Raw genomic sequence first — 24,224 nt, 5'->3', positions numbered from 1 at the left:
GGCAAGAAAGGCACAGAGGGGCATCAGAGCAGCAACCCGGGCAAGGGGCCGGGAGACCTGTTTTCTAGACCTTCCCACCCTTGCTGTGACTCACCTTGGACCTGGTGCTCCTGCAGCCACCACAGCACCGGGGAAGTTTGTAGGACTGTTAGGGTCAGGAGAGCAGGGAGCCAGAGGATTCCCCCCAGGCACCCGATGGCAGAACAGAAGGCCGACGCAGAGTGGAGTAGGGCTGGGATGGCAGCCGTCTCACCCCTGGGCTGGGCGAGTGCACAGTCAGCAACAGCAGTGACTGGAAGCCCAGTCATTGTGGTGATAATCCAGTGTGTGGGCATGTGGGGTTGTGGGGGGAGGGGGAGGTATCAGTGAGGTCCAGACTCCTGCCACCAGCTCTGCTGAGCTCTTTCTGCAGGGGCTGCACTGAGTTGATCAGGACTAGAAAGACAAATGTGGGGTGGGGGTCCTTGGTGGGGGCCAAGGGGAGAAGAGCAGTTGCCTGACCTGGCTGTGCAGGGGAAAAGGTAGGTGAGTGGGGCAGGTCCTTCCTGGCCCTCCTTCAGTTTTGGGAGCATTCAGGGGTAAGGAAGAGGCACTTCAGCTTCAGGCCCTCTCAAAGGAAAGCGAAACAATGTGGAGGGGGTGGCTGAGAAAGGGGGAGATGAGGTAAACACACCGGAAACAAACATGGAAGTCCTTGTTTATTTCTGGCCAGAGCAACGTGCCCAGAGACCAAGTTCCTGGCAGAGAGCCCCCAGGCCCCATGTCCGGACAGCTATCCCCAGGATGCTTCCCCCTCCCCGCCCAGCCTGCTGGGAGAGCTGTTGGCAGGGGGACCTCTTCTCCCCGCCCTCCTGTCCATCTGATCCAATCTCCAGCATCCAGTCACACTGGAGGTGGGGACGGAGCCGGGGCCAGGCCCCAGCACACACTGTTCTAACATCTAGTCTCTGGTGAGCGACCATCAGTTGGCACAGTTCTGTAGCCGAGGAGCAGAGAAGGCTCCCACACCCCTGAGAGGCTGCAGGACTCTCTCAACTTCAGAGCTGGAGAGGGATCAGTATTGATTCCCCAAGTTCCTAGTCGCTGGGGACCCCGACAGCCTCATTCTCTTCCTCCAGGAGGCTGTTCACCGCTGGCAATAAATATCAAAGAAACGGGACAGAGAAGAAAGGAAAGGAGTTTGATGCTCAGAGGCTCCTTCCCCACTTGAGCTGCAGAGAACGGGGCTCCTGGAGTGATAATTAGGGCTCTTGTTAAGCACTTACTATAAAAAATATCCAGTTTGGACAGTTTGCCTGCCACGCACACAGGGTTCTTTGTCTAATGGGAGAAACAGTGGGTCCTCAAGTACAGAAGAGTCCTCAGTGGGCGTGCGTGGGCCTATGGGGAGCACCAGTGAGTGACCCCGGGGCCTGGGACCACCGGCTGAGTAGACCTGATGGGAATCCTCAAACGGAGAGGAACAGCAGAAGGAGCGGGAGCAGCAGGATGCCCAGGCCGAAGTCCCACCGCTTCCCGCCGGCTGCGTTCAGCTCCACCTCCACTGGGTAGTGGTCGCTAATCTCCAGGGCCTGCGAGGTCAAGCAGGAAGAGAGGGAGACAGGTAAGTGGGGAGTGGGGAGCCGGGACCCTCCACTGTCTCCCCATTTCAGCTTAAACCCAATCTCCCGGTCAGGAAGTTCTTCCCTATGTCTAACCTCCAAGCCCTCCAGCTGCAACTTCTATTTCTTCTCTCCTCCCAGAATGAGTGTCCTCTGTCTTAGTCAAGACCTTTGAGAGGCCTGCCATCTCCTCTCAGGTCTTCGTCTCTAGACTTAACGAGCCCAGGTCCTTGAGCTTTTCCTCACATTTTCTGATTCTTTAATAGCCTCGAGGTCTTTCCCCTTAACCCCAAATTCTCCTGTTTGACCTGGGGGAGCCAGCACTAGGCAAGACAAGAGTGAGGGCCTGATGGAATTGAGGGTAATGGGCAGGTGAACTCTAGTCCTACAGATTCAGCAACCAAAATGTCCTCACCCCCCACCCCCTCCACCCCACTCCCTCAGGTTGAGCTGACCCAGAATTGAGCAGATGGCAGGAACGATCAGCCTCCCTTTGTGGCTTTTCCCACTTCTTTTCCTCTCCCGGGCCACGCCCCAGCCCCTACCTGAGCCTCGGTAAGCCCGAGCCATTCGGGGAAGTTGAAAGCTGAAGCCCCCTGAACTTGGCTGAAGCAGGTCTCTCCATACACCACGATCCTTGGAGCGGGAAGCAGGGGAGGGAGGGAGATGCAGTCACTGTCACTGGGGAGGTTGATCATTCCCAATCCCTTGGCTATTTGGTGGTGCAGGGAACTTCCTCCCCGCCAAGGAACCGAGATCCTTCACTTCCTTTGAGGGTTCCAGCTTTGGGGGTGCTGAGCCCCTTCAAAGTGGAGGGGGTCTGGGAGGGGCAATATGGCCCAGAACAGACTGCAGGCTGATAGCCACTCCCCATAGGGGCCTCTCCCCCTCAGAGGGGCTAAATCATCGGATTCCAGTTACCCCCGGCTACCCTGCCATAACCCATTTCCTTGGCCAGCCAATTAGTGGTATATTTTGAAAACTTACTGGGGGCAGAGCCCTGTACTAAGTGATTGGGAGAGTACAGTGATTACCAGACACTACCTCTGCTCTCGATGAGCTTACTATCCTGGGGTTTGGAACTGGTCAAGGGGTTTATGGGGGCAGGGATGGTTTACTTCAGGGGCAGGTAAAGGGTTATGACATGGGGGGGTGGAAGGTGGGGGTGCGGCAGGTGAAAGGGTCCGATGTAGGGGGTGGGAAAGGCAAAAGGGGTTAATGGAGGGGGCAGGTGAAGGTGTCTGATGGGTGGGTGGGGACGTTGGATAATCTGGCTTAGTGGATAGAGCAGGGGCCTGGGAGTCAGAAGGACCTGGTTTCTAGAACTGCTCTGCCACATGTCTGCTATGTGTCCTTGGGCAAGTCACTTAACTTCACTGTGCCTCAGTTACCTCTTCTGTAAAATGGGGATTGAGTGTGAACCTCATGTGTCCAACCCAATTACCTTGTATGTACCCCAGCACTTAGAGCTGTGCTTGACACATAGTAAGTGCCTAACAAGTACCATAATTATTGGGGGCTTTAGGGGAGGGGGCAGGTGAAGGGGTCTGGTGGGTGGAAGGTTGGGGGTCGGGTAGGTGATGGGGTTTAATGGAGGGGGCAGATAAAGGGGTCTGATGGGGGGGGCGGGAAGGGGAGGGAGCAGGCTGGGTGCAGAGGTGGGCCGACCTGTCATAGGTGCAGTGTGTGCTCTGGCGCACGGTGGTGTCCACCCCGTCGGGAATGAGCCAGTGGAATCCAGGTGTCTTTTTCAGCAGCAGCTCCTCCTGCTGCTTCTTGGTCAGGAACTTGCAGTCGGCATTGAAATCCCCAAGGAACATTACATCCTGAGGGAGGAGGCTGGGGTCAAGGTCGGGGCCTCATCCAGGTCACGGAGAGGGGCCGGATCCCGGCCCAGATCAGAAGTTAGGACCCAACTAGACCCTGGGGACCAGGAGGAGGAGGAATACGGCAATCAATCACTGAGCACTTACTGTGTGCAGAGCACTGTACTAAGCTCTTGGGAGAGTACAATACAACAGAGTTTGTGAACACGTTCCCAGCCCAAAGTGAGCTGGAAGGAGGGAGGAGGAGGAGATTACTGGGAAGGAGATGGAGTTGTCGCTTCCCATTAGAGTTGGATGACCCCCGGTTCTGAGACATGTCAGGCCCAGGAACCTACTTGGAGGAGTCGGTTAGAGCACTACTTAGGTTCCCTGGTCCCCATCAGTCTCCTCTAGACCCTAAGCCCATTGTGGACAGGAAATGTGTCTACCAACTCTGTTATATTGTACTCTCCCAAGTGCTCAGTACAGTCCTCTGCACACAGTAAACTCTCCGTAAATACCACTGATGATGCTGATGATCAGTCACACTCCTGCAGGAACACACACTGCCACGAGAGAGCAGGTGGGGAGGGGGGGCCACATGTCCCAAGATGCCAATGTGGTCTTGGCCTACGGTTGCCAGCTACAGGCCGAGCTGAGCAGGTCTAGACCCCAGGTCTCCCGATTTCCGAGATGGTGTTCTTTCCACTGGATCCACAATGGGACTAGTGATGAGAGAAAGGAGTTGTGGGGAGGGGAGAGGACTAGGAAATATGAGAAGAGGGAAGGGGAAGAGTTGAGGGGCGGGGGAAGGGGAGAGTAGGGATGAGGGGAGACCTCTCTGCGGTCAGAGGGGAGGGGTAGGGGGAGAAGGCTGGGTGGGGAAAGCAGGGGAGGAGCTGGCTCACAGGAATAGGGATGGAGAGATGGGGCAGGTGGCTGGGGTTGGAGCATTTAGGGAGGATGTGGGGGGCAGTTGGAGGAGACACTCAGAGAACCCACACAGGTGGACGCAGCTGTCCGGTTGGAAGAGATCACCCAACCGAGGATCCATCCCAGAGCGGGCAGTGCATTTCCCTTCCCGAGAAGGCCGATTGGCGTCCAACCTGACGATCTTTTATCTACCCCGCTGCTTAGTACAGTGCTTGCCACATAGTAAGCACTTAACAAATACCATGGTTATTAATATCATTATTGTGGCCTAATCAGTGAATCAATCCCCTCTCCTCTCACCCCATGCAGTTCAAGTCCCAGAATCACCCACACTGTTTCCCACACAGGGACTATCCCCCTACCGCCCCGCCCACCCCAGCTGCCTCTGCCCCTCCATCTTCCAGCCTCTCCCAAGGCCCACTCTGACCTTAGTGTCCTTCTGCCGGGTGACATTGAGGAAGACGTCGTACAGGGCGTTGATCTCGGCCCCAGCATTCTTGGGCTCCGTGTGAAGCGGCACCAACACCAAGGATGGGAGAACTGGGTGGGGTGAGGAAAAGGTTGAGGCTGAGGGGAGGGAGGGGGGAGCAGATGGGGAGGGGGAGAGGCCAAGGAGAAAAGGAGGAGAAGGGAACAGAAAGGCAGGAGAATCCAGGAGCTGGGGGCCAGCTGGGAAGAAGTTTGCCCCAGGACCAGGTGGAGAAGCCACTCAAGATCATTTGGAGGCCGAGGACAGGACCCAGGAGTGCTGACCCATAGGACCCTACTCTCACTCATCCCAAATCGAAGGGCTCAGAAGCCAGGGCAGTGAGGTGGGGGCAGTGAGTGCTGTGTAGAAAAGGGAAGACTCTCTTCAGTCCCAGCCCCTCCCTGGCCTCGGAATTTCTCCCCGCTCCCAGCTTCCCTACCCGCACACCTTTGTTGGGCAGAGAAAAGACGGCAATGAAGGGCTCCCGGGCAAAGACGTCCGGCTTTCCTGGCTGTTCATCCTGGTAGACGTAAGAGTCCAGCACCTTGGTCCTGCCCGACCTGGTTCAGGAAAGTGGAGAAGGGAGGGAGGGGAGGAGGCAAGGGAGGGGACAGGGTCAACCAACCTAGGAGGAGGAGGAGGAGGAGTAAAGGATTTGACTGAGCGCCGGCTGGGCGCTAAGCACTGTACCAAGCACTGGGGAAAGCTACAACAGAAGCACGAGGCATGGTTTCTGACCCTCAAGGAGTTTACACTCCAATGGGGGAGACAGGCCCTTTAGGAGGACCCTTCAGGGACGAAGCTTCAGGGGATTGGTGACATCCCATGTGTCGACTCTAAAGAAGCCGGGTTAATGGTTCAGGCCAGAGGTGCTGCTGTTCCCTCACTCTCCCCCCTGTGAAATAGCTGTGACCCCATCGGCCACTGGGACAGTGGTGTCCGGTGGTCATCAGCGAAAGTCCAGCCAGGGGAGGGAGCTCGGCTGGACGTTGGCCCCAGGCAGGGCTTAAGTATTTGTTAAGCGCTTACTATGTGTCAAACACTGATCAAAGCAGTGGGATAGAGACAATAATAATAATAGTATTTCTTAAGCACTTACTATGTGTCAGACACTGTTCAAAGCACTGAGATAGATACAATAATAATAATGCTATCTGTTAAGTACTTACTATGTACCAGGAGCTGTTCCAAGCACTGAAGTAGATACGAGATAACTGGATTGGACACAGTCCCTATCCCACCTAGGGCTCATAGTCTTAATCCCCATTTTACAGATAAGGGAGCTGAGGGGCAGAGAAACGAAGTGGCTTGCCCAAGGTCACACAGCAGACAAGTGGCAGAGCCGGGCCTAGAACCCAGGTTCTTCTGACTCCCAGGCTCGTGCTCTTTCCACTAGGTCGCACCGCTTCTCTACGTGAATTAGGTTGAACACAGTCCCTGTCCCATATGGGGCTCACTGTCTAAGTAGGAGGGAGAACTGAGGCACAGAGAAGTGAAGTGACTTGCCCAAGGTCACACAGCAAGCATTTGGCAGAGGTGGGATGAGAACCGAGGTCCTCTGACTCCCAGGCCTGTGCTCTTTCCACTAGGCCCTGCAGCCTGGCAAGCCCCACGTACCGGTAGATGAAGACGTATTTCTCCATGTAGGTGCTGCGGCCCAGCTGCGGGCTGCTCAGGGAGCTGTACGGGCCGGAGTCCTTGTAAACGCTGGAAGCCGAGGAGACCGGAAGACAAAGAAGAGAATAAGAACTGTGGTATGTGGTCAGCGATTTGGTCAAGCACCAAGTGCTGGGGTAGATGCCAGATAATCAGGTTGGATGCAGTCACAGGGGGAGGAGACAGGTACTGAATCCCCATTTTACAGAGAAGTTAAGAAGTTAAGAAGTAAGTCTAGTCACACACTAGACAAGTGGCAGAGCTGGGATTCCTCTAGACTTTAAGCTCACTGTGGGCAGGGAATGTGTCTGTTTATTGTTGTATTATACTCTCCCAGGTGCTTTATACAGTACTTTGCATGCAGTAAGCACTCAATAAATACGACTGAATGAACTTTATTTGTACTCTCCCAAGAACTTAGGGCAGTGCTCTGCACCCAGGAAGAACTCAATAAATACCATTGATTGACTGATTAGAACTCAGGTCCTCTGACTCCCAGGCCTGTGCCTTTATCACTAGTATCACTAGGCACACTCCCCTGACTCCCCTCTGCCCCCATTCCTCAGCTCCTGCCACTGGCTTTGCCCTGAACCTGCACTAGTCGACCCTGCTCAATCTGTTCGTCTTTCCCACTGGACTGTAACAGGGTGGTTACCCTGCCTCGTGGCAAGTCTGCCTGGCTGAACTGGTATACGAGGGGGCACGGGGGTGGGCTGGGGGCCCGTGGCAGAAGGGAGAGCTTGGGAGGGTGAGGCTAGAGAATCAGTGGTATTTACTGACCACTTACTATGTGCAAAACAGAAGCAGCGTGGCTCAGTGGAAAGAGCCCAGGCTTGGGAGTCAGAGGTCATGGGTTCGAATCCCAGATCTGCCACTTGTCAGCTGTGTGACTGTGGGCAAGCCACTTAACTTAACTTCTCTGTGCCTCAGTTCCCTCATCTGCAAAATGGGCATTAACTGTGAGCCTCACGTGGCACAACCTGATTACCCTGTATCCACCCCAGTGCTTAGAACAGTGCTCTGCACATAGTAAGCACTTAACAAATACCAACATTATTATTATTACTAAGCGCTTGAGAGAGTACAGTACATCAGAATTAGCAGATGCATTTCCTGCCCACAATGAGCTTACAGTCTAGAGAGCCAGGGAGTATAGAACCCAGAGGGGAGATATTGTACTCTCCCAAGCGCTTAGTACAATGCTGTGCACACAGTGAGCACTCAATAAATATGATTGACTGACTGAAGGTCCCAGGGAGAAGGGGACGGCCAGGTAGGAGGGGAGAGGCCCCAGGGGGCCGAGTCCAGGCATGGGGCAGACCACTGTCTTCCGGCGGACACTGCCCCGACTCACTTGTTGAGGTCTCTGAGCAGGAGGGGGATGGTGTCTCCCGATGAATCGATCACCTCTTGCAGCACGGTGATGTCACAGCGCGCCAGGATCTGGAGGGCGGGGACACAGGGGTGAGGGGGTGAGGCGGCGGCTGGGGCTGTGGCCACCCCTGAAGCCGGCCCTCCCCGTGGGCACTCATTCATTCATTTATTCAATCCTATTTATCGAGTGCTTACTGTGTGCAGAGCACTGTATTAAGCACTTAGGAGAGTACAATAAACAGACACATTCCCTGCCCACGATGAGTTTACAATCTAGATGGGTGGAGACAGATATTGATACAAATAAATTACAGATATGTACGTAAGTGCTGTGGGGCTGGGAGGGGGGAAGAACAAAGGGAGCTCTTGGATGGCCTGGCCCAAGGGTCCCGGGAGCTGGTTTCACCTAGGAATCTTCTAGCGGACTTGGCGGCCGCTGCTGGCGGATCGTCTGTCCCCATGGCCATCAATCTGGCCCTCTGGGTAAAGGACTGGTTTCTGCATCCACCCTTTGCCCGTGATCCCTCAGACCCAAAGGACCTGGCACCTTTAGGCCGCAAGGAGGGAGCTTCCCATGGCCCACTGCCCACTGCTAAGCCGGCCTCTCTGTCTCCAGGTCCTCCCTGGGCTTTCCCCGACCTGTCAGAGATGGTTCACCAGCCTGTCAGGGGCCTTAGGCGGCCGCTTCTGAAATGTGGCACCCGTGACCACCCACCGCCCGCTGGGGCTGGACCTGCGGGAGCCTGGTCCTGTGGGACTCTGCCCTGGAGGGTCTGGGGAGGCTGCCACGCCCCCACTCTCCTCAGTCAATTCCCAGGGTCCCCCTGCCCTGCGGCCAGACTCACCTTGACCAAGACGTCCAAGATGCTGACTTTGGCCACCTTAGTGAGGGTCAGGCGCTGGATGTTGAAGGCACAGATGCGGAAGGAGGAGGAGGAGGTGGAGGAGGCTGGCCCTGTCTGGAGCAGTAGCAGGAGCAGGAGCGGGAAGGGGCCCAGGAGGTGCATGGCTGCTGGCCACACAGGACATAAGAGGGGCCAGAACAATTTCCACCCACCCTCCATTTCTTGACCTGATAGCCAGACCCCTCCCCAGAACAGGGGCAGGCCGATAATAATAATAACAGTTATTATTAAACTCACCTCCTCCAGGAAGCCTTCCCAGACAGCCGTCCCTCTCCCTCTGCTTCTCCTCCCCACCTTTTACCCCCTCCCCTCCCCTCCGCATTGTGCTTATTTATATATATTATTTATTACCCTATTTTATTTTGTTAATGAGGTGTATATCTCCTTGATTCTATTTATCTCGATGTCGTCTTGTTTTGTTTGGTTTTGCTTTGCTGTCTCCCCCATTTAGACTGTGAGCCCTTCATTGGGCAGGGATGGTCTATCTCTTCCCAAATTGTCCATCCCAAGCACTTAGTACAGTGCTCTGCACATAGTAAGCACTCAATAAACACTATTGAATGAATGAATATGTTAATTGCTTACTGTGTGCCAGGCACCGTACTAACCTTGGGATGGATACAAGCTAATCGGGTTGGTAACAGTCCCTGTCCCACGTGGGGCTAACAGTCTCGATCCCCATTTCAAAGATGAGGTAACAGAGGCACAAAGAAGTGAAGTGACTTGGCCAAGGTCACACAGCAGACAAGTGGAAGAACATGAATTAGAACTCATAACCTTCTGAATCCCAGGCCTGTGCTCTATCCACTATGCCATGCTGCTTCTCTAACTAGTCTGGGCTCAGCTTGGTATCCAAGCTGGGTGGCTCTCAATTGCAGAATGGCACAGTGCCTCAGTGACCAAGGTTAATAATAATGTTGGTATTTGTTAAGCGCTTACTATGTGCAGAGCACTGTTCTAAGCACTGGGGTAGACACAAGGGAATCAGGTTGTCCCACATGGGGCTCACAGTCTTAGTCCCCATTTTACAGATGAGGTAACTGAGGCACAGAGAAGTGAAGTGACTTGCCCACAGTCACACAGTTGACAAGTGGCAGAGCTGGGATTCGAACTCATGACCTCTGACTCCAAAGCCCATGCTCTTTCCACTGAGCCACGCTGCTTCTCTTAAGGTTGGCGCTCAGGACCGACTGACCCAATAAGACAGCAGCAGAGCTGCCCAGGAAAAGGCCAGTTTTTCAGCCTTGGGGCCAGTCTGGCTCTCTGGGGCCCAGGGAGAGGCAGGGACTGAGCAGAGGGTCCCATGGAGGTGGGGATGAGGAGAAGCCTGTGGAAGGACCAAACCCTAGTCCTGGAGAAGAGGGGGAGAAACTTCCTCCAAGCTGCCTAGGAAAGATGTGGTGCCAGGGGTGTGGGGACGCAGGGGTGGGTGTTGGAGGGGGTGTGGGGGCGCAGACCCCTGGATTTGGTTCTTTATGGCCTTGTCTCACTTTCTCCAGGTTGATCCTCTAGACTGTCAGGTTGTCCTCTCGACTGTAAGCTCACTGTGGGCAGGGAACGTGTCTCCCAACTCTGTTATATTGTGTTCTCCCAAGCCCTTAGTACAGTGTTCTGCACACAGTAAGCGCTCAATAATTCCATTGATTGATTGACTGATCGATTCTCTGGGAGTGTAAGGAAGGAGGGCCCCATTGGAGCATAAGCTGGATTGCACTTTCCCCAGCACTCAGTGCTATGTATTGCACTCTGTGGGAACTCAAAAGATAGCATTACTTAGAGAAGCAGCATTGCCTAGTGGAAAGAGCCCATGCCTCGGAGTCAGAGGACCTGGGTTCTAGTCCCAACTCTGCCAACCGTTTGCAGTGTGGCCTTGGGCAACCCACTTAACTTTTCTGTGTTTCAGTTTCCTCAACTGTAAAATGGGGATTTACTTAGACTCTGAGTCCCATGTGGCACTTGATTATCTTATATTTACCCTAGGTGTAGAACAGTGCTTAACACACAGTAAGGGCTTGACAAATACCATACTACTATTACTAGCAGCATGGCATCTTGGTTAGAGCACAGGTCTGGGAGTCAGAAAGTCAGGGGTACTAATCCTGGCTGGGCCACTTGTCTGCTGTGTGGACTTGGGCAAGTCACTTTATTTCTCTGTGCCTCAGTTACCTCATCTGTAAAATGGGGATTAAGACTGTGAGCCCTATGCGGGACAGGGACTGCGTCCAACCCTATTTCCTTGTATCCACCCCAATAAGAGCTTAGGAAATACTACAATTATTATTATTACCAGGAAGAGGGAAAGACAGGAACCCAGACTCCCCTCCACCCTCATCAACCTAGTCCCCAGACCCAATGTACAAGAACTGTGCGAAGCAGCATGGCCTAATGCATACAACATGGACCTATGAGACAGAAGGACCTGGGTTCTAATCCCTGCTCTGCCTCTTCTCTCCTGGGTGACCTTGGGCAAGTCACTTCATTTCTCTGTGCCTCAGTTTCCTCATCTGTAAAATAGGGATTAAGACCGAGTGCCATGGGGACTGTGTCCAACCTGATTATCTTGTCTCTACCCCAGCACTTAGTACACTGCCTGGCACATAGTAAGCACTTAATAAATACCATTTAAAAAAACCACCTGTTAAGCAGACTAACCCAGTTCCCGACCCCTCCCTCGCGGCCATCCCCCATCCCAGTTCCTGCCCCTTCAGTGCCCCCAGCCCCTCCCTGCTAGCCCAGAAGAGCTGTAATCCTGGGAATGATTAATTGGTCTCCAAGCAACCATCTGGGCCCCTGGGTAGAAGCTATGAGGATGGCGATCGGGGGGCATCCCTTCTGTGGAGTTTCCTTCCCCGGGGTAGTGCCGGCTGGGCTCCCCAGTCAGTGGGTCAATCCTATTTATTGAGTGCTTACTGTCTGCAGAGCACTGTTTTAAGCTCTTGGGAGAGTACACTATAACACTATAACAGACACATTCCCTGCCCACACGGGATCCGGTAGGTCAAAGTGAGTAGGGGGCGGGACGGGGAGGCTTCTGCCTGGGGTTTCCTGGTCCCCTGTGCCTCAGCTCTCGGTCTCTCTGGTCTCCCCCTCTCAAAGCTATTCTGGGTCTCGGCCTCTCCCTCTGGCTCCTTCTTCCCTCCCCTCTCCTCCGGGGCAGCAGCTGCCCATTCCTGAGGGGTCAGAGCTGTTGGGCCCCTTGCCCAGACCAGCCACTCCAAACCCCTCAGTTCTGTATCCCTCTCCTCTCCCTCTCCTCACTGCTCCTGGGACCCCCAGGAGAGATAACAAGAATGTGGATTAAGTGCTGGGATAGATACAAGAAAATCAGATCAGGTAGCTCCCATCTCCGAGTTGAGGTGGATGGAGAACAAATATTTCATTGCCATTTTACAGATAAAGTAAATGAGGCTGAGAAAACTGAAGTCAAGGTCATGCAGCAGGCAAGTGGAGGGGCAGAGACTAGAACCCAGGTCTCCTGGCTCCCAGGCTCGTGCTTTTTCCACTAGGCCACACTGTGACTGTGGGAAAAGGAAAAATGAGCGAAGAGAGAAAGAGATGTTCCAAGCTTCCTCTTTGATGGCAAGATTGTTACAAGCTCAACAAGGGAAGTGGAAAATGTGACTGGAAGCTGCCCTGGTTTCAGAGAATGTGTGTGTGTGCGCGAATACTGAATAATTATGGTATTTGTTAAGTACTTACTAAGTACTAGGCAGTGAGTGCGTTTGTGAGCGGCTGTAAATGTACCTGTGTGAATGTGCCTGAGGGAATTTATGTGCTGATTCACACACAGACACGCAGAGAGTGGAACAGTGATGTGTCAGAGAGATAGAGAAGAGAAGGAGAAAAAGAGAAGAACTGGGGACTGGGAAGGTTTGGAGAGGTTGGGGGTAAAGGTTCCCAGGGCTAGAGGCCCTTGGAGGTCAGTTTATTAATAATAATAATTATGGTATTTGTTAAGCGCTTACTCTGTGCAAAGCACTGATACAAGGTAATCAGGTTGTTCCACATCAGGCTCACCATCTGAATAACTTGAATAATAATAATAATAATAATAATGATAATAATGTTGGATCTCATGTCTGCTTACTCCGTTGTATCGTGTCAATCAATCAATCGTATTCAACTGCTTAGTACAGTGCTTTCCACAGTAAGCGTGAAATAAATCCAACTAAATGAACAACTTGAATAATAATAATAATGTTAGTATTTGTTAAGTGCTTACTATGTGCCAAGCGCTGTTCTAAGCGCAGGGGTAGATACAAGGTAATCAGGTTGTCCCACGTAGGGCTCACAGTCTTCATCCCCATTTTACAGATGAGGTAATTGAGGCCCAGAGAAGTGAAGTGACTTGTCCAAAGTCACACAGCTGATGTGGCAGAGCCGGAATTAGAACCCCTGACCTCTGACTCCTAAGCCCGGGCTCTTTCCACTGAGCCACGCTGCTTCTCCAGAGAAGTTTATCCCGAGGAGCTGGGACATTTCTGAACCGAAGCCTAAGCACCCCCGAAGCCGGGGATGATGCTGGGGAGCACATCCTGAGCAGGGTATCCCCTTCTACCCAAAGGGTGAGCTCAGAGTTTGGGGGTCCAGGCTCCAGGGATCTGCTCTGCCAGCCCTGGGGGTCCTTGGGAGTGGCTCCTTGCTCGCCCCTCCCTCGGCTGCTTCCCAGGAATAGGGGAAGGGCACAAGCACGAACCTTTTATTGTTGTCCTGTACTTTCCCAAGCGCTTAATACAGGGCTCTGCACACGGTAAGTGCTCAATAAATACAATTGAATGAATGAATGGCAAACCTCAACACCCCCATGGCCTCTCCTGTCTTTTGCCCAGAGTTGTCAGCCACTCTGCCAAAGGTGCCCACCAAGCCCTGGGCAGCAGACAACTCTTCCCCGACCTTACTTTCCCTGGGTGGAGGGGGGAAGGTCCTCGAATCCTGGCTGGCACCCCCACCCCCGTCTATGGGCAGTAGGGCTGTGGGTGCAAGCTGGGCCCTGTCTGGGGGCAAGAGGTGGTGGGGGAGGAGGGGAGGCCCGAGCTCAGGGGTCCGGGCTTGAGCCGGACTCTGCTCCTGCTTCTTCCTGGGCTTCGTGCACCCGCTAGGGCATTCCAGGTTATCTGACCTGGCTGCTCTGCCAGGAGGACCGGGTCAGGATCTGGGGCACAAGCCGGGCAAGGGCAGGGTTAGGGCAGACGCTGGGGCAAGGTTGAGGCAGAGGCCAGGGCAGAAGCCAGGGGAGGGGCACGGGCTGGGACATGTCCTGGGGCAGGAATTGGGGCCCAGGCTGGGCCAGGGTTAGGGGCAGGAGCTGGGGCAGGAGATTGGGCATGGGCTGGGGCAGGGTTAAAGGCAGGGGATTGGGCACGGGTTGGGGCAGGGTTAAAAGCAGGAGATTGGCCACGGGCTGGGGCAGGGTTAAGGACAGGAGATTGGGCACGGGCTGGGGCAGAGTTAAGGGCAGGAGTCGGGGTTAGGGGTTGGGCCAGCGGCAGGGGCTGTCTCTCTTCCTCCTCCTCCTCGTCCTCCCTGTCCTGGCTTCCAAGCTCGGTCCCGCAGGGTCCCGGCCCTACCTGGGGGCGGCCGTCGGTGGTCGGTCGGTCAGTCCCTCGGACCCTCTGCTTCGGGGTCCGCCCCGGGACCGAGGACGGGGCGGGGATCAAGGAGGAGGAAGAGGAGGAAGAGGAGGAGGAGGAGGGGCGGGGGCAAGCAAGCGCTTAAACCGGGTTCCCCGCCCCTCTCTGCCAGCTGCTGGCTAACGCCGGGCTGGACCTGGGCCTCGGCTAAGGCTTCGAGCTGGGCCTCGGATCGGGGCTTAAAATCTTGAGGATTTGGAAGACATAAACTAAGCGATCTTGCAGAAAAATGATCCAGCCAGCAGAGTGAAGTATGGACTGCTGAGCGCTTAGTAGAGAGCTCTGCACACAGTAAGTGCTCAATAAATACAATTAAATGAATGAATCAGCGAGGCAGCAGTTTGGATGGAAAGGAGAGGATTTGAGCGAGGTTGTGACGGTAGAACCGACAGGCAGCTTAGGTGAATTAGTTTGAGAAGTTGAATGAAGGGGTGGGGACCCACTGTGATAAATCAATCCAGCCAAATAAATCAATCCGGGCCAGATGAGGGAAACAAGGTTCACATCCCCCACTGAACCTTTCATTTCATATGTGCAATAACATTTTTTAAACGCTTACCATATGCCACGGACATACTAGGCGCCTGGTAAAGCACCATAGAAATGCCAGATATGGTTCCTGTCCTCAAGCAGCTAACGGGGAAGTCCTGAGGATGCTTGTTTCCTCTAAACATTTTATCTGCTCTCTATGTAGAATGAGGCAAAGTGTGACCTCGGGGAAGTCACTCAACTTCTTTGTGCCTTAGTTTCCTCATCTGTAAAATGGAAATTCACTGCCTGTTCTCTCTCCCTCTTAGACTGTGAGGCTCATATGTGACAGGGACCGTGTCTATCTTGTAATCACAGTGGTCAGCACCGAGTGAGCTCTTTATCAATTATTAGAGGCATGGAGTTCTCCTAAGGGGTCTTCCTGGTGATACTTCTTTATTTTATCTCTGTTTCCCCAAAATAGGCAAAAGCTTCCTTAATAATAAAATAATAATAATGGCATTTCTTTATTCATTCATACAATCGTATTTATTGAGCACTTATTGGTGTGCAGAGCTTGGAAAGTACAGTTCAGCAATAGTGACAATCCCTGCCCACAGTAGGCTTACAGTCTAGAAGAGGGACACAGACATCAAAAAAAGGAAACAGGCATCAACAGCATCAATATAAAGAAATAGAAATACACATCAAAGCACTGTTCTAAACACTGGGGTAGATAGTAATTAGGTTATCCCATGTTGGGCTCACAGTCTTCATCCCCTTTTTACAGATGAGGTAACTGAGGCATAGAGAAGTGAAGTGACTTGCCCAAGATCACACGGCTGATAAACAGCGGAGCCGGAATTAGAACCCACGACCTCTGACTCTCAAGCCCGGGCTCTTTCCACTGAGCCACGAGCGCTTACTGTGTGCAGAGCGCTGTACTAAGCACTTGGGAGAGTCCAATATAACAATGAAACAGAGTTGGTCGACATATTCCCTGCCCTCACAACAGCACTCTACCAAGTGCTTAGTACAGTGCTCTGCACATAGTAAACGCTCAATAAATACCACTGATTGTCAGGGCTGCTCTGATCATCCTTCTAGACTGGGAGCACATTGGGGGCAGGGATTCATTCATTCAATAGTATTTATTGAGCGCTTACTTCCACCTTAAAGGTCACCTCCTCCAAGAGGCCTTCCCAGACTGAGCTCCCCCCTCTTTTCCCTCTGCTCCCTCTTGCCCCCCCTTCACCTCTCTGCAGCTAAACCCTCTTTTCCCCCCTTTCCCCCTGCTCCTCCCCCTCTCCCATCCCCTCAGCACTATACTCGTCCGCTCGACTCTATATATCTTCATCACCCTATTTATTTTGTTTAATGAGATGTACATCACCCTGATTCTATTTATTTGCTACTGTTTTAATGAGATGTTCTTCCCCTTGGCTCTATTTATTGCCATTGTTCTTGTCTGTCCGTCTCCCCCGATTAGACTGTAAGCCCGTCCAAGGGCAGGGACCGTCTCTATCTGTTGCCGATTTGTCCCTTCCAAGCGCTTAGTCCAGTGCTCTGCACATAGTAGGCGCTCAATAAATACTATTGAATGAATGAATGTACTATTGATTGAATGTGCAAATCGGTAACAGATAGAGACAGTCCCTGCCCTCTGACGGGCTTCCAGTCTGTCTCTATCTGTTGCCGAATTGTAGTTCCCAAGCGTTTAGTACAGCGCTTTGCACACAGTTAGCGCTCAATAAATACGATGGAATGAATCCTCCGCCCCGGCCCCTAGACCGAGGACCGCAAATCGTTTAGTACATTATCTGGCGCATAATAAGCAGCATAATTATTAATTATTATTATTATTACTCCCGCCGCACCGCCGTGAACGGGCCGTGGGAAGGAGGCAGCTCCCGGAGTGACCGTAAAGCGCGACCGGGGGGAGGGGGGGCGTTTACGACAGGCTGGAGGGAGATTTGCGACAGAGGGGTTGGAGGGGCTCGCGGCGTCGGCGCTTTACGGCAGCGGGAGGGTTTGCGACGGCCCCGCTTTACGGCGGAAGCGCGGGGGACAACGGTGAGTGACCTGTTGGGGGCGCTAGGGGAGACGGGGGGGGGCCTGTAGCGGCCCCTCCGTCTCCCCCCCGCCCTTTCGTGTCAGCTCTTCCCGCCTGGCCGCCTCTTGTCCCCTCACGGGGGTCCCACGGGGATGGGGGCGGGTTGGCGGGCGCGAGGATCCCCTCGGGGCGGGACCCCCCAAGTCCTTCCTGACCGTGGGCCGGCGCCCGTCTTCCTGGCCGTCGCGGCGGGTGTAGCGCCCCCTTCTGGCCGTTCGCGCTGGGCGTGGCGCCCCCCCGGCCGTCGCGGCGGGAGTAGCGCCCCCTCGTGGCCGTTCGCGTTGGGCGTGGCGCCCCCTCCTGGCGAGAGTGGCGCCCCCTCCTGGCCGTTCGCGCTGGGCGTGGCGCCCCCTCCTGTCCGTACGCGTTGGACGTGGCGCCCCCTCCTGGCCGTCGCGGCGGGAGTGGCGCCCCCTCCTGGCCGTGGCAGGCCCCCTCCCCGGGCCGGTCCTCGACCAACAGCTGTTCCCCCCGGGGCTGGGGGAGGCCTTGCAGGCCGTCGGATCCGGACCCCGCCGGGCGATGGGAAGATGCCCCTGAACGTGAAATGGCCTTTCCCTTCCGTCCCTCCGCTGCCCTGGACTCTGGCGAGCAGCATCGTCATGGGGTTGGTGGGCACCTACAGCTGCTTCTGGACCAGTGAGTGACCGTGCCACCGACACCCCAAGAACCAAACTCCCCCCTGGCCACAGCTCGTGCGATTAGGGGGCGGGAGAAAGGAGTCCATTCGGTCACTCAGTCGTATTTATTGAGCGCTTATTGCGTGCAGAGCGCTCCGCCAAGCGCTTGGAAAGTAGAGTTCAGCAACACGGTGCAGAGGCGATGCCACCTCCGTCAGGTGTTTTGAGAAGCCGCGTGGCCTGATGGAAAAAGCCTGGGCCTGGGAGTCGGGGGGACCTAGGTTCCAATCCCGGCTCCTCCACTTGTCTGAGGGGTGACCTCGGGCGAGTCACTTCACTTCTCCAGGCCTCAGTTACCTCATCTGTAAAAGGGGGTTAAGATTATGAGCTCCATGTGGGGCAGGGACTATGCACATTTGCACATTTTTCTACCCTAGTATTTAGTATAGCGCCTGGTACATAGAGCGTAACAAATAGCCCCCCAGGAAAACCAGGGAATAGAGCCACAGCACTGGTGGGTGGCCAGAAGGCCGGGCTTGGGTGGGGTGGAGGCCGCAGGCTCACACAAATTGGTTGACCCCCGGCTTTGCCCGGGAAGTTCAACTCAGCCTTAACAGGAGCTCCTCTAGACGGAGCTCACATTGACACTGTGGTTTTGTGGGGACCACCCGTGTGGTATTTTTAATGTCTTCACGCAGAGACTTATAACTTTTTATCCCCTACCCCTTGTTCCAAGGGCAGGGATGTGTGCCTACTGCGTTCTACTGCCCTAAACGTGTAGTACAGTGTTCTGCCCCCAGCAAACACTCAGTAAATGCCATTGATTGGTTGACTGGATGGCAGTTTGGCTGGGGGCAGGAGACCATTTCACCCTCCTCCGTTATTACAGGTCAAGAATTCGTCTCCTCCCCCATTTTCTCCTTTCCTCTTTTCTTTTCTCCTCCTCTTGCTCTTTTCAGCCTAAGAGACACCCTAGGCCCCAGCCAGGTTGGCCACCCCCTGCCAACCTGGATTTGGCCTTGGCTGGAAGCTCCCCTGTTAGACAGCCTCTCCTCCCCTTCCCACCTCCTTATTGCAGCCCCCACTGTCTCTCCCCGCAGAGTATATGAACCACCTCATGGTGCACAACAAGGAGGTGCTGTATGAGCTGATTGAGAACCGGGCCCCGGGAACCCCCCTCATCACCGTCTCCAATCACCAGTCCTGCATGGACGACCCTCACCTCTGGGGTACGCTGGGGAAATGACCCTCCCCCCCAAACCAGGATGTCCTTGTCTTCACCCCTTCCCCCTGAATTCCAGCGAGGGCCCAGGCCGAGACATCTCTAAGCATTTAATGGGGTGTCGGGGGGCTGGTGTGGGAAGGACAGAGAGCAACCCAAATTTTCCTTGGCCTGTGGTGGGTGTAATGGTTTGAGAAGCAGCGTGCTTAGCGGGTAGAGCAGAAGGACCTGGGAGTCAGAAAGACCTGGGTTCTAATGCCGGCTCTGCCAAATGTCTGCTGTGTGACCTTGGGCAAGTGACTTTACTTCTCTGTGCTTCAGTTACCTCATCTGTAAAATGGGGATAAGAGTTTGAGCCCCGCGTGGGACAGGGACTGTATCCAACCTGATTAACTTGTATCTACCCCAGCGCTTAGAACAGTGCTTGGCATATAGCGAGCACTTAACTAGTACCATAATTATTATTATTATTATTCTCTGAGATCCTCGGGCAGCCCAATAGGATAAGCTACAGGTGGCCCGGGGAGGCCCCTCAGCCCGTATCCGACTGTTGGGACCAGCGGGGTGGAACCCTGAGGGCAGCAGTGTGGGAGAAATGCCCCCTTGCCCTTCCCTGGCAGCGAAGGGTCAGGATTACCAGTGAAGGGGAAGGTGCCTGCATTGCTAGAACCAACTGGAGAGTTGGTGAAGAGGGGCCCAGCTCTGGGACTGTATCCCTCCTTCCTGTATCCTTCCCTTCAGGAATCTTGAAGCTGCGACATATCTGGAACCTGAAGCTGATGCGGTGGTGAGTTTCAGAGGGAAGGGAGGAGAACTGGGCTTTTGGGCCATTGGATTGCTTCCAGTACCTCTGCCCCCCACCCCTTTTCCATCCTCGCCTCTGCTCCTGGGCCCGGGGAACTGAGCTCAGGCAGACTAGGGAGTGTAAGGATGGTCAGGTGGCCATGGAAATGGGAAGCTTGGGCAGGAAGTGAGGCTGGCCTTTAGGGAGACTTTGGTGGGTGGGGAAGACTTCCTGCCTCCAGGCTGACCCCTTCAATATGCACTACCAGGCCTCACTGCTGCTGGAGGTGTTTTGCTTCCTGCAGCTGAGAGTGGGGTGCTGGGGGGAGCCAGGGCTTTCTGACATACCCCCACTCTCCAGGAGGCAGGTCTTGGGTCAGCTATTTGCCCTTGACCCTGCTGCCCCGTCTCTTGGCGAGGGGCGTTCAGGGCCTCACTGCCTCCTACCCCACAGGACCCCCGCTGCAGCAGACATTTGCTTCACCAAGGAGCTGCACTCTCGCTTCTTCAGCCTGGGCAAGTGTGTCCCCGTGTGCCGAGGTGAGCCGCTGGAGGCCCCCAGGTTTTCCTCTGGATCCTTCCTAGCCTGGGGAGGAGGGTGACTGGGGGAGAGAGGGAAGGCGATCCCATCCCGTCCTGCTTCCCACCCTGCATGCATTTCTGATCTTTTCTCCAGCCCTCGGGACCCTTCCCCAGGTCCCCGGCAAAGGAGCAAGGCCCCCCGGAGGGCTCTGATAGCCTAGAGGTGGAGTGTGGGCTTGGGGTGAGGAGAAGGCCGGGTGGATTTGGGGGCGAGGGCTGACGGTACGTTTGTTTGCCAGGGGACGGGGTCTACCAGAAAGGGATGGACTTCATCTTGGAGAAACTTAACCATGGGGACTGGGTCCACATCTTCCCAGAAGGTATCGGAGCGGGGAGCCGGATGCTAGCCGTCTCCCCTCCAGTGGGGAGGGTAGGGGCCCCGGTCCCCGAGGCCAGGAGGAGGAACCTCAGTCCCTCCGTTTTTTCCCCGTGTGGCGTCCCAGTTCCTCTTGGTGGGGCGAGCATCTGAGATTCCTCCGGGAAGGGTTGTCCGTGCCCTCCTCACTCGCCTCTCTGTTGACAGGGAAAGTGAACATGAGCCAGGAATTCCTGCGCTTTAAATGGGGTAAGTGGATGTGGCAGCGTGGGTCAGGGTGAAGGCAGGAAGGAGCAGGCGGTCGCTGCGTCAGAGGAGGGAGGGTCATCTTTCTCTTCCCTTCCGTTCTGTCCAGCATCTCTCCCGGCCCCCCAAGACGCACTTCCCTGCCAGCTCATTGTGTGCAGGGAACATCTGCTGACTCTTTTGTACACTCCCAAGTGTTTTGCGCAGTACTCTGAACATAGTAAGTGCTCAGTAAATACCAATGATGGATTGGTTTCTGGTCAGTCTTCCCAGTACCAGGAACTCAATAGATCGATCAGATGTATTTATTGAAAGCTTACTGTGTGCAGAGCACTGTACTAAGCTCTCGGGAGAGTACAGTGTAACAGAGAGGGTAGACACGTTCCCTGCCCAGAACAAGCCTACAGTCGAGACACTCCCCTCCCTGGAGCTGGAGGTGGGCCAGAATACTGCCCAATGTCGTTCCCCCCGCCTCAGACCAGGCCCGGTCTCGGGACCACTGGGAATGTGGCCCCGCTTCCCACAGCCTGCCGGGTCCGCCTTCCCTCACCCCACTTCCACAGATCCTCCCACCGCAACCACCATACCTTCCTGACTTACAGGAATCGGGCGCCTGATTGCTGAGTGTCGCCTGAACCCAGTCATTCTGCCTCTGTGGCACGTAGGTGAGCCTCACCAGAGCGGCTCCCTCTGCTCCCTCTCTGCTCCCCCTGCGCCCTCCCCTTCCCCCCTTCACCTCCCCTCAGCTAAGCCCCCTTTTCCGCCTTTCCCTCTGCCCCTTCCCCTCCCCTCAGCACTGTGCTCATTTGTATATATTTTTATTACCCTATTTATTTTGTTAATGAGCTGTACATCCCCTTGATTCTATTTATCGTGATTAAGTTGTCTTGTTTTTGTCCGTCTGTCTCCCCCGATTAGACTGTAAGCCTGTCAATGGGCAGGGATTGTCTATCTGTTGCCAAATTGTACATTCCTAGCACTTAGTACAGTGCTGTGCACATAGTAAGCGCTCAATAAATACTATTGAATGAATGAATGAGGTCTCTGGAGGCAGGAAAGGGAGCGGCAGGGTGGGGCCGAGGGGGGCCGAGGTTTGGGACCCTGCTGCCCTGTCAGGAGGCTTACTCCCTGACACAACCCCTGGGAGAGGATCTAATATGGATTAGAGTGGGGAGAGAGAGCTCCTCCCCCTGCCTCTTCCCCTCCCCTCAGCACTGTGCTCATTTGTATATATTTTTTATTACCCTATTTATTTTGTTAATGAGGTGTACCTCCCCTTGATTCTATTTATCGTGATAAAGTTGTCTTGTTTTTGTTTCTTTCTGTTTCGCTCTGCCATCTGTCTCTCCCGATTAGACCGTGAGCCCGTCATTGGGCAGGGCTTGTCTCTATCCGTTGCCCAATTGTACATTCCAAGCGCTTAGTACAGTGCTCTGCACATAGTAAGTGCTCAATAAATACTATCGAATGAATGAGAGGTCTCCCCGCCGGGCCTCTGGTGTTTGACCCTATTTAATTCCCTACCTCTTTGCACCCTCTGCCCTCCTACAGGGATGAATGATGTCCTCCCCAACGCTCCGCCATACTTCCCCCGCTTTGGACAGGTGAGTGTCAGCCCCCTGGGGTCATTGCATATGTCCTAGCCTCTTCCTCTTCCACCTCCCGGTTCCTCACCCTCATCACGGCCTGCAGCTTCTGCCTCTCCCTGCCCCGGCACCAGGAAGCAGTGCCGCTGGGAATCCCAACCGGGGAGCTCCTGGCATTGGGCATGGGTGGCCCTCTTGCACCCATCATCCCAGTCTCCCCTTTTGTGCCCTCCTCCCCAGCCTTGCCCTCTCATTCACAGAAAATCACAGTGCTGATAGGGAAACCATTCAGCGCCTTGCCCGTGCTGGAGCACCTCCGGGCCGAGAACAAGTCGGCGGTGAGTGAGATTCGCACCTCCCTCCCGTCCCCCACCCCCGGCGCCAGGGAGGCCGGGAGAGGGACCCGGCAGCGCCTGGGACCCCGGGGTTGGGGTCGGCCGGGGGTGACGCCGAGGGATCCGTGTCACCCCAGATGGAGATGCGGAAGGTCCTCACCGACTTCATCCAAGAGGAATTTCAGACGCTGAAGACGCAGGCCGAGCTGCTTCATCACCGCTTTCAGCCCCAGAGATAGTGTAGCTGGGGCGGGGCCGGACGGGGCAAAGAGCTCAGAGCCTGGCCTTGCCTCACGCCCCATTGTCCCCCCGCCCCCATCCCCGGAGGTGGCGGGAAGGAGGTGGGGGCCGTCTTCTTCCCCCGACCCCATCGCAGGAAAGAGAACCTCGACTTCTGGAAGTTGCTGGAGCACATCCTATTGGCGGCGGGTACGAGGAGGAGGCGGCGGAGGCTGCTCGGAGCTCCCACCTGCAGGAACCCATGTCGATGCCCATCCCCGGTTCATCCCCGGAGGCTGTGCCCACCGCTCACTTGGGTGGCTGTGCCCGAGAGTCGGGGAAGATGGCATTGGGCTGCGGATAAATGAGGTTTGATGCTTTTAGACGGTTTTGAACATTGTCACGGTTCCCTCCCTTCCCTGTCCAGCGACAAGGGTTTATTCCTCATTTTTGTAACAGAGTGGCAGACAGGTACCCACCGCCCCCTCCCTCATGTGCCAAGAGCTCTGGCTCCCTGTGGAATCACTAGAGGGCAGCTCCCGACAAAACATAGGGTGCCCTACAAAAATGGAAGCTTCCCTTAAGCTTCTTAACCCTGTGCTGGGGCAGGGTTCGCTTTTCTTTTTAATTCCGATGTCGTGGAGGGAACGGCTGGAGTTGGGAAGACCCCTGAAGCAGATTCTGTGCCATGGTGGCTCAACAGCCCCAACTGTTTCCCGAGCTGAGATTTCGGGGAGGCCCCCGGTAGGCTCGAGGTTGATAAGGCCATCAGAGGCTCAGGCCGTATCGAGTTGATGGACTCACTGAGCGCTGACCCTCCCGGCGTCACCATCTGTGTCCAGCCAGGGGCTTGTAGAAGTTGGCTACAGCACCCTTTTTATCTAGACTTTTGCTCCCCAGAACCTGAGGTCTTTTGGAGGGGAAGTTTGGGCAGAGCCTCATCTTTCTCCCGTTGGGTAAGTTGGAGGAGATCCACTAGTCAACTCTCAGGCCCCATTTTCCCCCTTAGGTCAGCTGTGGATGGCTCTCCTCCCCCACTAGCCCTCCTGAGACAATGGCAAGAGCCCAGCCCATGACTGTAATGGGTGGATGAGCACGCCCTGGCCCCTTTTGTTCCCCATGTCAATAAGACCTTTTCTCCCCTCACCTCTTTACTGACTGGGGCAATTAGGAGCAGAGGCCAAACTCCATGTCCGGCCTGGACGCTAGGCTATGCACCTGTTTGATGCCTGTGTATTTTGATACTTTTTCCAATAAAGGTTATACCCATTTCCTGCTTCTGCTCTCTCCCGCTGCTCCTCATCTCTCCTGGTTCGGGGTGGGGGTGGGTCAGATGGGATTATAACCATACCTTGTGCTGT

At 54.8% G+C, this 24,224-nt stretch overlaps 2 protein-coding genes across 4 annotated transcripts; one reads left to right on the top strand and one right to left on the bottom strand.

Annotated features, from left to right (window-relative positions):
• Positions 1 to 681: 681 nt before the first annotated feature.
• Positions 682 to 15,047, bottom strand: DNASE1L1 (deoxyribonuclease 1 like 1). The gene is made up of 10 exons (XM_029067901.1): positions 14,933 to 15,047; positions 14,311 to 14,453; positions 8,684 to 8,797; positions 7,819 to 7,907; positions 6,426 to 6,515; positions 5,256 to 5,368; positions 4,767 to 4,879; positions 3,270 to 3,427; positions 2,147 to 2,237; positions 682 to 1,571 (listed from the first exon to the last, which is right to left on the bottom strand). The coding sequence occupies exons 1-10, from the start codon at positions 15,045 to 15,047 to the stop codon at positions 1,449 to 1,451; spliced, it is 1,149 nt and encodes a 382-aa protein (XP_028923734.1). The 3' UTR covers positions 682 to 1,448.
• A 1,804-nt stretch (positions 15,048 to 16,851) lies between these two features.
• On the top strand, positions 16,852 to 24,141 carry TAZ (tafazzin). Of its 3 annotated transcripts, none has more exons than XR_003760505.2 (11): positions 16,852 to 16,914; positions 17,450 to 17,593; positions 18,675 to 18,803; positions 19,538 to 19,583; positions 20,034 to 20,119; positions 20,401 to 20,481; positions 20,685 to 20,726; positions 21,326 to 21,388; positions 22,275 to 22,327; positions 22,550 to 22,647; positions 22,782 to 22,874. XR_003760505.2 is itself a non-coding variant. In XM_001516200.4 (11 exons), exons 2-11 carry the CDS (start codon positions 17,485 to 17,487, stop codon positions 22,881 to 22,883), a joined length of 789 nt encoding a protein of 262 aa, XP_001516250.1. In that variant the 5' UTR covers positions 16,852 to 16,914; positions 17,450 to 17,484; the 3' UTR covers positions 22,884 to 24,141. The 3 variants fall into 3 exon arrangements, 2 of the variants coding, with proteins under 2 accessions (XP_001516250.1, XP_028923416.1); XM_001516200.4 differs by having other exon boundaries at positions 22,570 to 22,647; positions 22,782 to 24,141; XM_029067583.2 differs by lacking the exon at positions 21,326 to 21,388 and having other exon boundaries at positions 22,570 to 22,647; positions 22,782 to 24,141.
• The last annotated feature ends 83 nt before the right edge of the window (positions 24,142 to 24,224 follow it).

This window comes from Ornithorhynchus anatinus, chromosome 6, assembly GCF_004115215.2.
Source record: "Ornithorhynchus anatinus isolate Pmale09 chromosome 6, mOrnAna1.pri.v4, whole genome shotgun sequence".
NCBI lineage: Eukaryota > Metazoa > Chordata > Mammalia > Monotremata > Ornithorhynchidae > Ornithorhynchus > Ornithorhynchus anatinus.
The sequence above is the reverse complement of the archived record's forward strand: the minus strand, read 5'-3'. Positions and strand labels throughout refer to the sequence as shown.